Source organism: Fulmarus glacialis, unplaced genomic scaffold (genome assembly GCF_000690835.1).
Source record: "Fulmarus glacialis isolate BGI_N327 unplaced genomic scaffold, ASM69083v1 scaffold5515, whole genome shotgun sequence".
Taxonomy (NCBI): Eukaryota; Metazoa; Chordata; class Aves; order Procellariiformes; family Procellariidae; genus Fulmarus; species Fulmarus glacialis.
Window position 1 is genome coordinate 2,782 of NW_009212229.1, and position 13,740 is coordinate 16,521.

The following is a 13,740-nucleotide window of genomic DNA, read 5'->3' on the forward strand; positions in this document are numbered from 1 at the left end:
GGGGCAATGCCACCGAGAGCCTGTGGTTCAAATTAGCCCATGTGGCTCGGGCACAGCACGCTGCAAAGACACCTTCGGCCTCGCTGCTTTGGGGAGAGCACGGAGCGGCCGAGGATGCCTACGGAGGGACCGAGGACTCCTGTCTCTACATAAGCGGTGGCCGAGGGAGAGAAATGTTGGGACAGAGCCCTTTCGGCTGGCACAATACTCCCTGCACTGAGACAAGCATCGCTAACCATGGCAATAGCTTGGAGGCTTCTCATGTGGACTGTCATCTTCACTGCGGCTGTGTGCAACTTTCCCGGTTACACGTTCCAGTCACAAGGTAGGGATCGCCGTGGGGAGGGGAGCTGGATCCACCCACCTCCGCTGGCAGAAACCCTAATGCTGGCCCTGGGGGAGGTATTAGGATAATGTTGTGTTGGGGAGTAGGTGGAGACACCCCGAACTCTGCTTGCTGTACCGCAGCAGAGCTCCTCCTATTTCCGTTGACCTCCGAGGAAAGGATGTGTTTTGCTCTCGGTTGTTACGCTCCTTGACTTTTTGCAGGATTCAGAGCAGTAGGGTCTGTGTAAGATGAGAGCCGTGTACAGGCTTAGAAAGCGAAGGGCATGCGGTAGCAATAGAGGAAGCTCCCCTTCCACTCGGGTGGAGCGGCGCATCCTCGGATGAATAGAGGCTTTGTTACGAGGAGGGTTGTGTGTGTGCAGCCAGCCGGTGCGCTTGTGAGCAGTCCTCTGCGCGTGCGGGGACGGGGGTCTGATACAGCTGAGTCTGGATAGATGTGTGCTGCTGGAGGAGCAGTTTTAGTTTGTGCACACGTGTTTCGGTAAGTGCTGCCATTAGTAAATGCTCAAACCTGCTCAGGCCTGAGCACTTTGTACCTGTCTTGTATGTCTGGGTGTTTCTAATCATCTTGTGTTTAAATACAGAGGCACACGTGCAAGTGATTGCAAGGAAAGCAGAATGTGGGTCTCTTGTACATAGATTTGTGCCTTTGTACATGATTTTACTGCAGGTTAGGAGTGAAGGGACTGGAAAGTGAGGTGGACTGCCTTGTACCCAGCCTAGAGTACAAATACAGCACCGATATTAAGCAATTTAACTATCCTGTGTTACCTGCCTGCGCTGTATTTGTGCAATTTCTTAAAAGGCAACATGAACACTCCCATCAGGCACCAGAGGTAAGAAGAAAGGGCTCCTAAGTTAGACAGTTATCTGTGCGAGGTGTTAAAATCTTGGCAGCGTACTTACGCAGCCATAATCCTGAAATACCACGTCTGCCCACATTAATTGCAGTAGGACCAAAGTCGGCGATGTACCCGGGCTGTTGAGTAGTGCAATGCCATCGGGCTGTAGTTATGATGGCGGTGGGTTGTCTTGCGAAGCAGATCTGGAAAGAGGAACAAAGGCAACCGAAAGCCACGCACCGTCCTGGGTCTGAACACGGTCTCGTTGCTAAACGTGGGGCACTGCCGTACTGCAGCTTGCGCTGGGTGAAAGGAGAGGCAGTCAGACACAGAGCTGCGTGCTGTGCAGGCGCTGCGCAACGTGCAAGGTTACACAGGCAGATTTTCTTGAATCTGAAACAAACATAGTTTCTGGTCCTTTTCGTCAAAGCCTCTGGCAATGCCTGGGGTGACTGTTCTGGGCCTCCCGCGTCCATCAGTTCACACCTCTCTCCATCTGCAGCACTGCGTTCGCAGTGCAGCGACGCTCTGACGAGGACTTCGCTGCCAGATCGCCTCCATCCTGACTCACAGCAGCTCAGATCCTCCCTCGCTCACGAGTCCCCGCGTCGTTTCCTAATAAGCCTCGGTCTAAACCCGAGGGCTCACCAAAATTACAGTTAGCGCATTTGTGCTCTCCTAGATACTGGCTTCCCCTGAGCAGGTCTGGGGGATGAGCCTCAGCCCGTGGTGTTGCTGGGAGCGTGGTGCCATGGGAGCACCAAGCCGGGGATTGCAGCCCGTCCCCTCCCAGTCCCTGTCCAGTCCCGAGGGTCAGGCTGCCCCATGGGCCCCTCTTGCTGTCAGAGCCCTTTTTTAGGCTCCCTGCATCTGGGAACGGTTGGCGTCAGACTGTTGATGTTACTCAACACTTCTCTTCACCACGCTGCTGAGATAGTGAGTACATAATCCTCACAACACCCCTTCAAGAGGGTGAAGCACTGTTATCTCCTCTGAGCAGTTGGAGGCACGGAGAATAAAGGCCAGTGTTTTCAATAAGCCACTGATTTTGACCAAGTGACTTGCTCCAGTTAGCAGTAGAGCAGGATTCACGTGCCCCATGTGCACGACTCCAGATCAGTATATTTATTTTATGCAGGAAAAAGATTAAAGTATCATAGTCATAAGCTGTAATTATCTTTGTGGGAAATAGCAGCCCAGCACTGAAGGCCTCTTCAAGCCAGCAGAGATGTAACGAGATTCAGATGTAACATGTACACTCAGGCTGCAGTTTTTAACAGTGCAGGGAACAGCAGTTAAAACAATTGACCAAGGATTCAGCACATGCACACCATTGCTGAATGGTTTTTAATCAAAAGGAAATTTTTAAATTTCCTTAAATTGTGTGTGAGAATCTGCTTTTGCTGTAGTGCCGGTCACCATGCATCCTCTCTGGAAACTGAGGCACAGGAAGAAAGATCTAAGAGCAATGTCCTGCATCACAGGAATGTTTTAGGAAGTGATGCTTTAGAGTGGGGATGCCACATGAGAGAATTGGGGTTATTCAGCCTGGAGAAGAGAAGGCTCTGGGGAGACCTTATTGCAGCCTTTCAGTACTTAAAGGGGGCTTAAAAGAAAGATGGGGACAAGCGTTTTAGCAGGGTCTGTTGCAACAGGACAAGGGGGAATGGTTTTAAACTAAAAGATGGGAGATTTAGACTAGACAGAAGGAAGAAATTTTTTATGATGAGGGTGGTGAAACACTGGCACAGGTTGCCCAGAGAGGTGGTAGATGCCTCATCTTTGAAACATTCAAAGTCAGGTTGGACGGGGCTCTGAGCAACCTGATCTAGTTGAAGATGTCCCTGCTCACTGCAGAGAGTTGGACTAGATGGCCTTTAAAGGTCCCTTCCAACCCAACTATTCTATTCTATGATCCTATGACATTTTCTGTTAGTGCCTTAGTTTAACCATAGTGATAGATCAGATGTCCTCTGTTTTATAGAATGTTAGGTGAGGCTAATCTCTCTGCTCCTGGTTCACATGTAAACCAACGGACCCTTGGAGGATGTAATGAGACTGACACAATGCCAGGGCAGCCTGAAGCCGTTGGGATCCCATAGCGTTTTCCACAGCCATCCTTTAAGAATCGTGTCTGGGCTGCAGCTGGGGCTCCTCTTTGCTCAGGTGACAAGACCAGAGCAAACATCAGCTTCCTTTTCATCCTTTATGCTGCTCTGTAACCAAAGAGGTAATGGTAAGCATACAAGGAGGGAACAAAATACTTCCTCTTCCACTTTCACCTTCCCTCTCTTCTTTTTGTTCAGTTTAGTCCTCTGCCTCCCCTGTGCCCTTTCCCTTCCTCTGCCGTCCCTGCCACTGTAGATGTGTGCTCCTTTTCCACCAAAAATGGGGCAGCAAGGTACCTCTCCCCACACCCCATTCTTCCTCTTCCCAGCTTTCTCCCTTGCCCTGACCTGGGAGATCTGTGGTCCTCCAAGGGTGCCCGGTGTCCCACATAGCCATGGGCAGGTTTTCCTGGAGAAAGGCTTTTTATAGTATCTCTTCTGAAGCAGTTTGACAGCTCTCTGGAAACACCAGGCTGCTTATCACCAGAGTAAACCCTTCTGATACAGTGGGTGCAGTACTGCACATTTCAGGCCAAGATCTATTAATATAGCGTGAAGTGGCTGAGAGGGCAGAGGCAACATGATGGCTTTTCTAGAAGGAAGGAATGAAGGGCCAAACAGTGCCGCGCTTGCTGTTGGGAGCTCCTAGTAAGGTCTGTAATATGGGGAGCATGACCAAGGCAGAGATGAGCAAATGAGGGAATAAGGGAACATCTGTGATGTTGGGTGGAATACACAGGGTTAGGGGGTAAAAGGGGTCCTAATCTCTTAGAGTCTAATCTAATCTTTTACATTTTCAGAGGAGAGGAAGGAGCCAGCTGTAACCCTGGACAAGGACACTGGCTTCTTCCTTGTGTTGAAAGTCTCTGTTATTTTTTCCCATTTGTGGCATCCCCACTCTAAAGCATCACTTCCTAAAACATTCCTGTGATGCAGGGCACTGCTCTTAGATCCTTCTTCCTGTGCCTCAGTTTCCAGAGAGGATGCATGGTGACCAGCACTACAGCAGAAGCAGATTCTCACACACAACCTCACCCCCAGACTCTGGACAGGGTTTTTCCTCCTGGACATACCTGACCTTTTAGGTCAGGATCAGAGACCACAGCCCAGGGTCCCAGGCCCTTTCTAGCCACTGCGTGCGCAAACCTCCTTCCGAGTCACTATTTTGCAAGCCCATGTGGACTGCAGAGAGGGAAAAAGAAAAACAAGACACTTCCGATAGCAAATTTTTCCAAGCCTGAGGTCATTGCTTAAGTGCAAATAGTCACTCTTGTTTGCCTGGCTGCATCACACGCGAGGCGGTGTGATGCAGGAGAAGCTGGAGCACAGGAAGTTAAAAAACTAATAATTATTTCTGGCTTGTCGAGGCAAGGGAGAGGTGCCAGAAGTGCTTATGGTTTGGAAGGATGGGAGCTAACCCCTAAACCCAGCTGGTGGGAAGGACTGTCCCATTACCGGTGGCCAAGGAAACCACTCTGTCAGGCTCCCACACTGGAAAACACACTAGAGGAAAAGGAAACTTTCCAGTGCTGCCATGTGGTAAGAGTGTAATTTGGAGTCCAAATTTATGATGGCTGGGAAGGTTTTGAAGATGGGTGCTGTGGAGCCAGGCGAAATGCAGCCACCCTGGAGCAGCCTGGCCTCTCCCGTTTGCTTAGGAAACAACTACAAATAGGATGCAGGAAGCACAGTAAGAATATTCCGGAGTGAAAAGAGGGCAAATCCTCTCCCACTCCCGGAGCAAACCTCCAGCCATGAGGGGTTCAGAAGAACACACTGTGATGGGGGAGCTATCCTGTCCAGTGCGTGATTTTTTTACATCTTCCAATGAAGCCACTGGTACTGAGGGCTGTCAGAGACAGCTGGACCTCCGCTCAGATCCAGTCTGGCAGTCCCTGTGACATTTTGCTTGGAAAATGAGAAATTTCTGTAGAAGTTGCAGAGTGCCAATTTCTTTGACAGCCAAAAGTGTTGCGTTACCGTGTGAGTGCAGGCAGACGTTCTGGACAGTGACCTTGTCAGAGCACGTTTCCTAAGTGGTATGAGACAGGCTCAAAAACTCAAGTGCCCCAAGAGAAGGTGCTAAGCCAGGCTGATATGATAAAAAGCACCAAGCTGGTGAGCTGGGAAGGCAGGATGGTGTCATAGATAGAGACCTGGCTGGGGAATCGGGATGTCTGACTTCTTTTCTTGCTGCCTTTTCAGCACAGCTGGGGAATTCTCGTTACCCTCTTTCTTATTTCAATTGCAAGATTGGCATTGCAAGGACATTGTCTTTGTGCCTCTTAGGGGGATGCCCAGTACCTAATGCACTAATGCAGCTGTGATCAGGGAGGCTGGTATGGTGCTGTTATTATGCGAGTTACCAAAGCAGAGTTAGCAGGTCCACGTGGCAGCTGTAGATGTTCTGAAGAATCCCACAGTTAGTGAGACTGTTTTCTCCTGAGCCTTTGTTGCCGCAAGGCTCATTCTGGATCATTTTGAAGAGACCTTATTGCTAGCTTTGTTATTAAAAGGATCCAGGTTAAATTAACCCTCCAAACCACAGTGTGACTCGGCACAACCTGGAGTCCCTCTGCCCAGTGGAGATGGAGAGATGGGGGATGGTCCAGGTCCAGAGCCAGAATTTGGGTGTCCTGAATGGCCCCTTGGACCAGTCTGTTTCTCTCCATCTCCTGCAGAGGAAGAAGATTACGCTCCATAGGCTCAAGGCCTATTGATACCCCAAGGCTCTGTAGGCTGAAGGCCTTTGGGAATAGCCCAAGGATCCTGGACGGAGCAGACCCTCTGTGTCAGGACCTTGTCCCTCCTCCGTGCCCTGGCTGCAGCTTGGTTGTGCTCAGGTACAGCTGGCTCCGTGCTGAAGTCGCTGGGTGTTTTACTCTGACTCTCTTTGCAGAATGTCATTCCTCCTGTGTTTGCTTTCCCTCCCCAGAGGAGTTCCTCTCCACCCTCGATCACTATGAAATCGCATTCCCCATCCAAGTGGACCAAAATGGAGACTTCCTCACCTTTGACGTGAGAAGCCAACTGAAGCAACGTCCTCGGCGCAGTCTGGGCTCCTTGCCCTATGAGCCATCTGAGCAGCAGGTTTTCTACAAAGTCTCTGCTCACCGAACCCAGTTCCTCCTCAACCTGACACTGCACTCCAACCTGCTGGCTGAGCACTTCACTGTCGAATACTGGAAACGAGATGGGGTGGACTGGCAACATGATTTCCACGAAGACTGCCACTATGCAGGTCACTTGCAGGATCAATACCTGAACTCAAAGGTCGCCATCAGCAACTGCAATGGACTGGTGAGTCTCTGTATTTTGCCCAGCCAAGGGCAATACTAACAACTAGAGCCGCCCATAAAGCAGAGCTGACTGTTGCAGAAAGAAAAGACCTGTTGCAGAGCTCTGGTTGATCAGCAACAGCTCTTTCATCTTTGCTATAGAAGTGCAACCCGCTTTGGGTCCCAGCAGGTGGGTCCATGATGGTGGGAAAGGCATAGGGTTGGTGTCAAGCTAGAATATTGCACACTGGCATCAAAAGTCAGCTGAGGGTGAAGCTTCCTTCATTACATCTGTAGGGGTTCCTGATCCGTGTTTCGCTTGTAGTCCAGTTTCTACCAAAGTCAGTGGGCATTTTTCCATTGATTTTGATTGGAATGGAATAATCCGGGCTCTAGACCGTTATTCTGGCTCTCACAGAACTCTCCCCTCTTTCAACAGCAAAAGATATGTTTCACATGTGCTAGTGAGGAAGTGCAGGAGGGCAGGAATTTCACGGCACAACTGGGAATGTCAAAAGTGCGTTCAGATCCTTACAACTGCAGATACATTCCTGGGGTTCCCAGTCACTTCTGTCCAGATTTCAGGAGATAAAAATGTGACTTCTGGGGGAAAAACTGAAATAATCAGTTTTCTCAATATGAAAAAGAGAATGTCAAGAGGGGACAAGATGGCATTCCTCAAAGAGGGTGAGAATGATTGATTTTGCATGTGCTAACAGCTAGGTTAAATCGTGGTCTTAAATATCAGCAAGAAAGCTTAATGGTAGACATTAGTGGTATGGATGACTGAGCTCTGGGCTAGATTGCTTGGAGAGTACGTGGCCCCTACATTGTTGGAGATCTTTAAGAATAGGCCAGACAAATGCCTCTCAAAAATATTCCAGGTATGATTCATTAGCTCTTCCAGCATTGGGAATAGACTAAGGACTTCCATCCTTATTTTTCTGTGATTTTCTGATATTTCTGGCTCACAAAGCACATTTCATGACCTGCCAGATGGAGGGATGGAGCAAACATACCCTGTTAGCGAATCCCAAGGATGATGGCTCCCTTGGATGGGTAACATGTAGAAAAAGACTCTGTAGGCCAGATTCATATTTATGCTACGGCCCCACCTCTTAGCAGTATTCTGGCAGTGTGGAAGAGCTTCCAAATGAGAATGAATTCACGTTTGATTTATTGCTAAATTACACTGCCAGAACAGTGCTGTGGGTTATTAACAGAAATGAGAATCTGACTCATTATATCATAGAGTCTAATGTTTCGATCTCACAGCCAAAAATCAGAGCTGCACAAACTCTTGGTTCCCTGGTTAGCCCTTTGTTTAGATATGAGAACTCTGCTGAAGTCCTATACAATTTACTGGTGTTCACAAAAGCACTGAAGGGTGAGCTGGATGCTGCTGGCTCAGAAGGGATCTGGCATTAGCCTACCTTCCCACTTGAGAGGGCAGCAAGTCCAGGGCAAGCAATGGCCCGGCAGCACTTGTACGGGGATAATTTAGTCCACAGGCTGTGTTTAGCTCTGGAGAGATACCAGGGGCTGTCTGGAGGAAAATGCAGCCAGGCACAAAGAGGGACGGAGGGTCATCCAACAACCTCTCCTTTTCCTGAACTCTCTCCTTCTGCCCTCGAGAGCTACGGATATCAGCAAGGAGTGGGGAGGAGGTCTTCTGGGTTAGTGAGGAATTTGGACAAGAGGAGTCTGGCATCTTTTTATCTGGCAGAGTGGGGGCTGTACTTGCCACCGGAGAAGACCTGTTGCAGAGCTCTGGCTGATCAGCAACAGCTGATCCACTCGTGCCATCCCTCAGCCGCAGCACGCTCCCCTCCAGGCAGGCATCAGTCCGCTTTGGAGGGGACAGGTAGGAACAGAAGAAGGTCTCCAGGTACTGAGGTCTCAAGGTTCAGGTTCATGCTGACACGTGCTAAGGGGGGACTGCACACGGTGACCCGCATTTGCGCAAATTTGACTCACTGATGATGCAAATGGGGTTGTGCGTTGTGTTGTTGAATGGGCACAAGCAGGGACCAGGTGGTGATTACAGGGTGAGCTGTGCACGAGGAGGAGGGAAAGGGACGACTGCGTCTACGGAAGCGTCCAACAGAAAGCTGTGAAAATGGGAACAAGCCCCAAGCCATCCTCCTGTCCTCAAACTCCCACATCCCTAAGCAATTTCTGTGTCTGCAAGGTGTACCGCTGTAAACCGCTTTGTTTTCAAACACCCACGATGTAACTCACACCTTATGGCACCCCAGCTTTGGACTGCCAATATCTGGGCACGCTCCCATCGACTCCTCTTCCCAGCCACACGCACCGTCACCCTGGCCTGAGGGCAGGCAGGCAGCGTGGCTCACCCCACACATCTCCCGTGGAGGGCACGCCGTGCTGCGCTTCAGGCTGAGCAGGGGGGAAAGTCACCCAGGCTTAAGTTGTCGGAAGCAAAGGGCAAAATGGTCCATTTTCCAGAACACGCAGAGCCATGAGCTGCCAGCAGGGCCAAGCACGAAGCAGCTGGAGCCTGCAGGGAGCAGCCCAGGCAGCTTTGTCTCAGCCTGGCCAGGAGCTGAAATTAAATTTGTCTTAAGCAAAGCTGTGTTTCATCCCACTGGCTGCATGAGATCCCAAGGACCCATGTCCTACCGTCAAAAAAATCACAGCGAGGAGAAAACAACTTTAGGAGAGAAATGCCACTCTCTCACCTCTTGTGTCAGAGCTCATCGAAGGACAGCTTAAAGGCCAGGCTTTCAACCCTGTGTGTCCATGCTGAAATTGTGTTTTCACCTGAAAAGCCCTCCTGAAGTCAACATGAACATTAAATGCTTGGAGCAAGGCAGATGGCCCCGCTGCTGAGGCTAACGTCGCGCTGCTTGTGTGTATGTACGAGGAGGTGGAAGAGCTGAATTGCAGTATGTGGCTGTGCTTTTCTTAAGTGTGGTTATAAGCTAATAGCATAAACCATCCTTGCTCTGCAGATGACCTGGGTGAATCATAGACAGGATATCCAGTTTAGCTCCCCCACAAACCACAGGGATCTCTCTAAGGGCTTCTCGCCGCCCCCTTTCAACAGGCGTGTGTCACGTCCAGCACCCGGACCTCAGAGCTTGGTCTTTGGGGTCAGCGATGGGGCAGTGTTCAGACTCCAGTGACAGCTGAGCTTCGTTGCCGAAGGATGCCAGGCAGGCGGTGGAGCCTCCTGCCTCTTGTGCTCTGCAGAGGCTCCGGGTTTAAGTAAGAATGGCCTTTTTCTAGCGGTACATGGTTTTCAGGCAGGACGTGCTCTCCCCTCCTGCTGCTCTGCCCCAAGCCGGTGGTGACCTCCTTCTCCCCGTCCCACAAAGCCGGCAGCCAGCTGGCTTCGCAGGCCGACACTCGGCTTTCCGCCGGAGCCCTCGCCAGGCTAACCTCACAGTACCTCGCTTGTGTTTGAAAAAGTGGAGCTGAGCCAAGAGCAACAGAGCCTGGTGCAGGAGGAAATCCCCCGGCACTCTGGAGATGGGGACTTCGCTGTGCACACACTGCCCTGATTCAGCTTTCACGGCAGGGAGGGAGAGGGGGAGAGACCTATTATGGAGGCAGCATCCACCCCAGAGAGGCTCTCCCCCACGAACGCCCAGCAATAATGCTGTTACGCAGGTGGTGCCTTCCATGCAAGGACCTCAAGATGTTTTACAGAGACCTGCTTCCCCACTCCCCGTCCTGGCAGACCAGGGCTCTTGTCCCCCCTGCATAGCGGGGAGCTGGTAAAGCGCTGTGACATCCAAAGGACAACACCGGTGTAGAGCTGGTGGCAGAACGGGGGTGTCTGCACCCAGAGCTATGCTTGCATACAAGGAGTGGGAGGACAGCCAGGTAACGTGGGTCTTAGACTTTTGGGATACTTCTTGTCCTGCTTGAGCAATGTCAGGCATGTTTCTGTGCCTCGGTTGCTTGCTGGTAAAGTTCAGCTGATAGCACACCCACGTTTCTTGGAGTTAAGTGAGATTCAATGCCTGGAGTTGTTACAGCCGTGGAGCTGTAACTCATATCACGTTGGGCTGCCAGAAACTTTTTAGGTTGCTCAGACCTTTTAGGTAGAGGGAAAGCTTGCTGTGAGGATAGGGCTAGCTGCAGAGGAGAGATCTTGCAAGCACCTGGTGGGTTTGGCTGCTCATCCTGCTGGGGTCTGCTCCTGCCCAGTCCTCGCTGTCTCACGAGTGGGTCCACTCACAGAGAACAAAGTCTGGGCTCACAGCTGAGATTCATTCAGTCAAAGAATAAAATAAGGGAGAACAACAAAAAACAAATAAGGCAACAGAAACAGGTGACTGAGGTGGCCAGTCAGAGGTGTAAAAGGGGCAGGGATGCCTATGGGGCACAACGCAGGTTTCAGGCTTCAGAGAAAGATTGTGGCTCCTGCTGGTTGCCTCAGTGTTAATCAGACTTCAGTTCTTAAAGATTCAGTGTGTTTCTCAAAAGCCTCTGAGCACCTACGCTTCTCTGCAGCTCTGTGTCCGAGTTTCCCAGCTGGCGGTAATGGTCCTGAGCTGCCTTCGAAGGTTCTTCGGTGAGGTTGAAAAGTACAGCAGGTAGATCTCACTGCTGAGTTGTGCTGCTATTTGAAGGTACGGTATTGAGGATCCCACAAACAGCTCTCAATTAGTCTGAGTGGGTGGAATAGGAAACTACTTATTCATAATTTTGCAAGGAAAGACTGTGATTTCCAGAGGACTTTAGTGATCACAGATGTCCCAAGGCATCTACCACCATTTGGCTCGGTTTTCTCTGGTCTGTAGGTTCATATAGTTCAGTGTTTGTGCATAAATGAAGGATTCCTTCACATTCTCAAAAGTATTTGTCAGTTCCCAGAAATTCAGCAGTTAATCATCAGAAAGCTCATTACGAGAAGCCACCAGGATGTCACCCAGTTCTCCCTCTACCTCTTTTATTGCCTTCCATCTCTTTCCTTCTATAGCATGGGGTGATCGTCGCAGATGAGGAGGAGTATTTCATTGAACCGCTGAGCCCGGGAGCCAATGTCAGCACAGGGAGCGAGGGCAAGGGCAGCCCCCACGTCGTGTACAAGCGATCGTCTCTCCAGTACCCACACATGGATGCAGCCTGCGGCGTGCTAGGTATCTGTACCCACCAATACATCCTCAATCCATCCCAGTGCAGGCTGGGAAAGTCCCGGTGGACCAGGCTTTGAAGGTCCACACTGCTCTATATGGCACAGGGCCAAATTCATCTCCTGCATTCAAGAAAGTTTTCTGTATTTACTTTTACCCATGTTAAGGATTTCTGGTGGCCTGGTCTTTGGAAAGCTCTTGTACTCTCTTCTTCGCAGCAGGGCTTTTAAATTTGTAAATAGAGTGTGGAATAGAAGAGAAAAAACTGCCTCTTATTGTTCTTAAGAAAAATCCTCCCAGATTTGGCTAATTTACAAGGTATTGAGAAATCGTAGCTTACACATGCTCAGCAGAAACTTGTCTTTGGGTTTTAGTCACTGAAGATTGTGTCCACATTGAGATACCTCTGCTGCTCTTAGAGATGCGGGGTGGGATGTGGGATCTGGTTAGTCACAGTGGGCTCTGGGAGACATTTATAGGGAATGGCAATTGCACATCTACCCCATTTCTACACTTACAGGCCTTTGACTTCCTAAAGGATTCACACAGGTCTGCCCTGGCCTCTGCCCACGTGCCTGTGCCCTTCTCATCCTTGCTAGCAGTCAGTCTGTGTTCCAGAGCCTGGCTGAAATCCCCGGCCCTTGTGAATGTGCAAAGTTTCTCCATCTACCCAAAATGTTGCATGCACACAGGATGCTGCTCCCTCAGTTAACAGAGGTTTCCCCTGGCTCCATAAGGGTGAGAGGAGATGCCATCCCCGCAGAGGGGCCAGCTAGCATCTTATGGATTAGTGTTTGTAGATGCAGCAGCAGAGGTGTTGCCAATTGCTCCTGGCAGGTTTGTGTGTCACTTCAGGATGTTCATCCAGTGTCCTAATGGTGACACTTGACCAGATGAGGAGTCACTGCTAGAAGGGATGGAGCCTCTGGAGACACTGGGGCACTGCCAGCCTGCTCTGAGCAGGCTCTGACTGTCCCCAGACCTGCCAGCATCTCTGGAGACAACCTGTGCTTCCCTGGCCTGGCTTCTCCCGTGGCAGCTCCCAAAGTCACGTTGGACAAAATGCCAGCAGACTCCCCTTCCGCTGACTCTTTGCCACATTCCCCGGCTTCCAAATGAAAGTTAGCCTGTTCCTAATTGCTTCTTGGAAAGCAAAGCCCATGCAGTGGCAGCCACAGGCCAAATACCGTTCAGAACAACCACAGGGCAGCTGGCCCCAGCAAAGCCGCCCGGTCCCCTTGCCCCACAGGCTGGACCTGTCCTGACCTGCCCGGCAGAGCTGGGCCCCGAGCACCCCTGCGAGTTCCCTCTGATCAGCCGGAGGGGACAGAGCTGGTAGATGGGGCTGCCTCTCATGTGCCCATCTTCCCAGTCTTGTTGGACGTTTGATGATCCAGCATCAGAGCAGAGGAGTGGGATTCAGCCGGCTCTCCTGACAGGGCAGGAGAGTGGTGGTAATCTCCCAGTCAGCTCTCCTGCCCTGTGGTGGTCTCCAGGCCGTGGGTTTGGAGCTGATGGCCCTGCTGGAGACATCTCTAGGGTCGGGTCAGTAGCACTTGAAGCCTGGAGCAAAGTCCTACAAACCTGCTGCTGCTTCTGCTTTGGAGGCTGCAGCCATTTCTGTGGAGGAAAAGCCAAGTCCTAAATTCAGGTCCTGGCAGGAAAAGGAAAGAGGAAATGATCTGCAATGGCTTTATTTTCGGATTATGTCTGTGTAGTTTCTAAATCCTTCTTCCCTGCGACAGCGGCGAGGGCAGGGCCTTGCAGCGTGCAGGCAGTGCAGTGCCTGGGGCTGCGGCAGCAGGACGGGCAGGCAGGAGGAGGGCAGGAGGGCAGGCAGGATGCCAGCGGGGCTGGCAGGAGCACGGGGACGGCCCTGGGCTGCAGTAGGAAGACCTCAGCAGATCCGGCCGACGGCAGCAGGGGCATTTGCTGGGTCCGTGCATGGTGCATACAGAGCCTCGCGATGGCCTTTCCTTCCCTGAAACCAAGCTCATACTGCGCACCCCTCACCTCTGCGTGCTGCTGAATTGCTGCTGGAGGGCAACAGAAAAAT

General features: G+C 51.1%; 1 protein-coding gene across 1 annotated transcript in view; it reads left to right on the top strand.

The window, feature by feature from the left end:
* The first annotated feature begins 237 nt into the window (after positions 1-237).
* The window catches only part of ADAMTS10 (ADAM metallopeptidase with thrombospondin type 1 motif, 10), a 44,208-nt gene continuing 30,705 nt past the window's right edge, over positions 238-13,740 (top strand). Inside the window, exons 1-3 of the mRNA XM_009577794.1 lie at positions 238-325; positions 6,234-6,598; positions 11,531-11,690. Coding sequence (XP_009576089.1) covers positions 238-325; positions 6,234-6,598; positions 11,531-11,690 — 613 coding nt within the window. The remainder of the gene's footprint in view (positions 326-6,233; positions 6,599-11,530; positions 11,691-13,740) is intronic.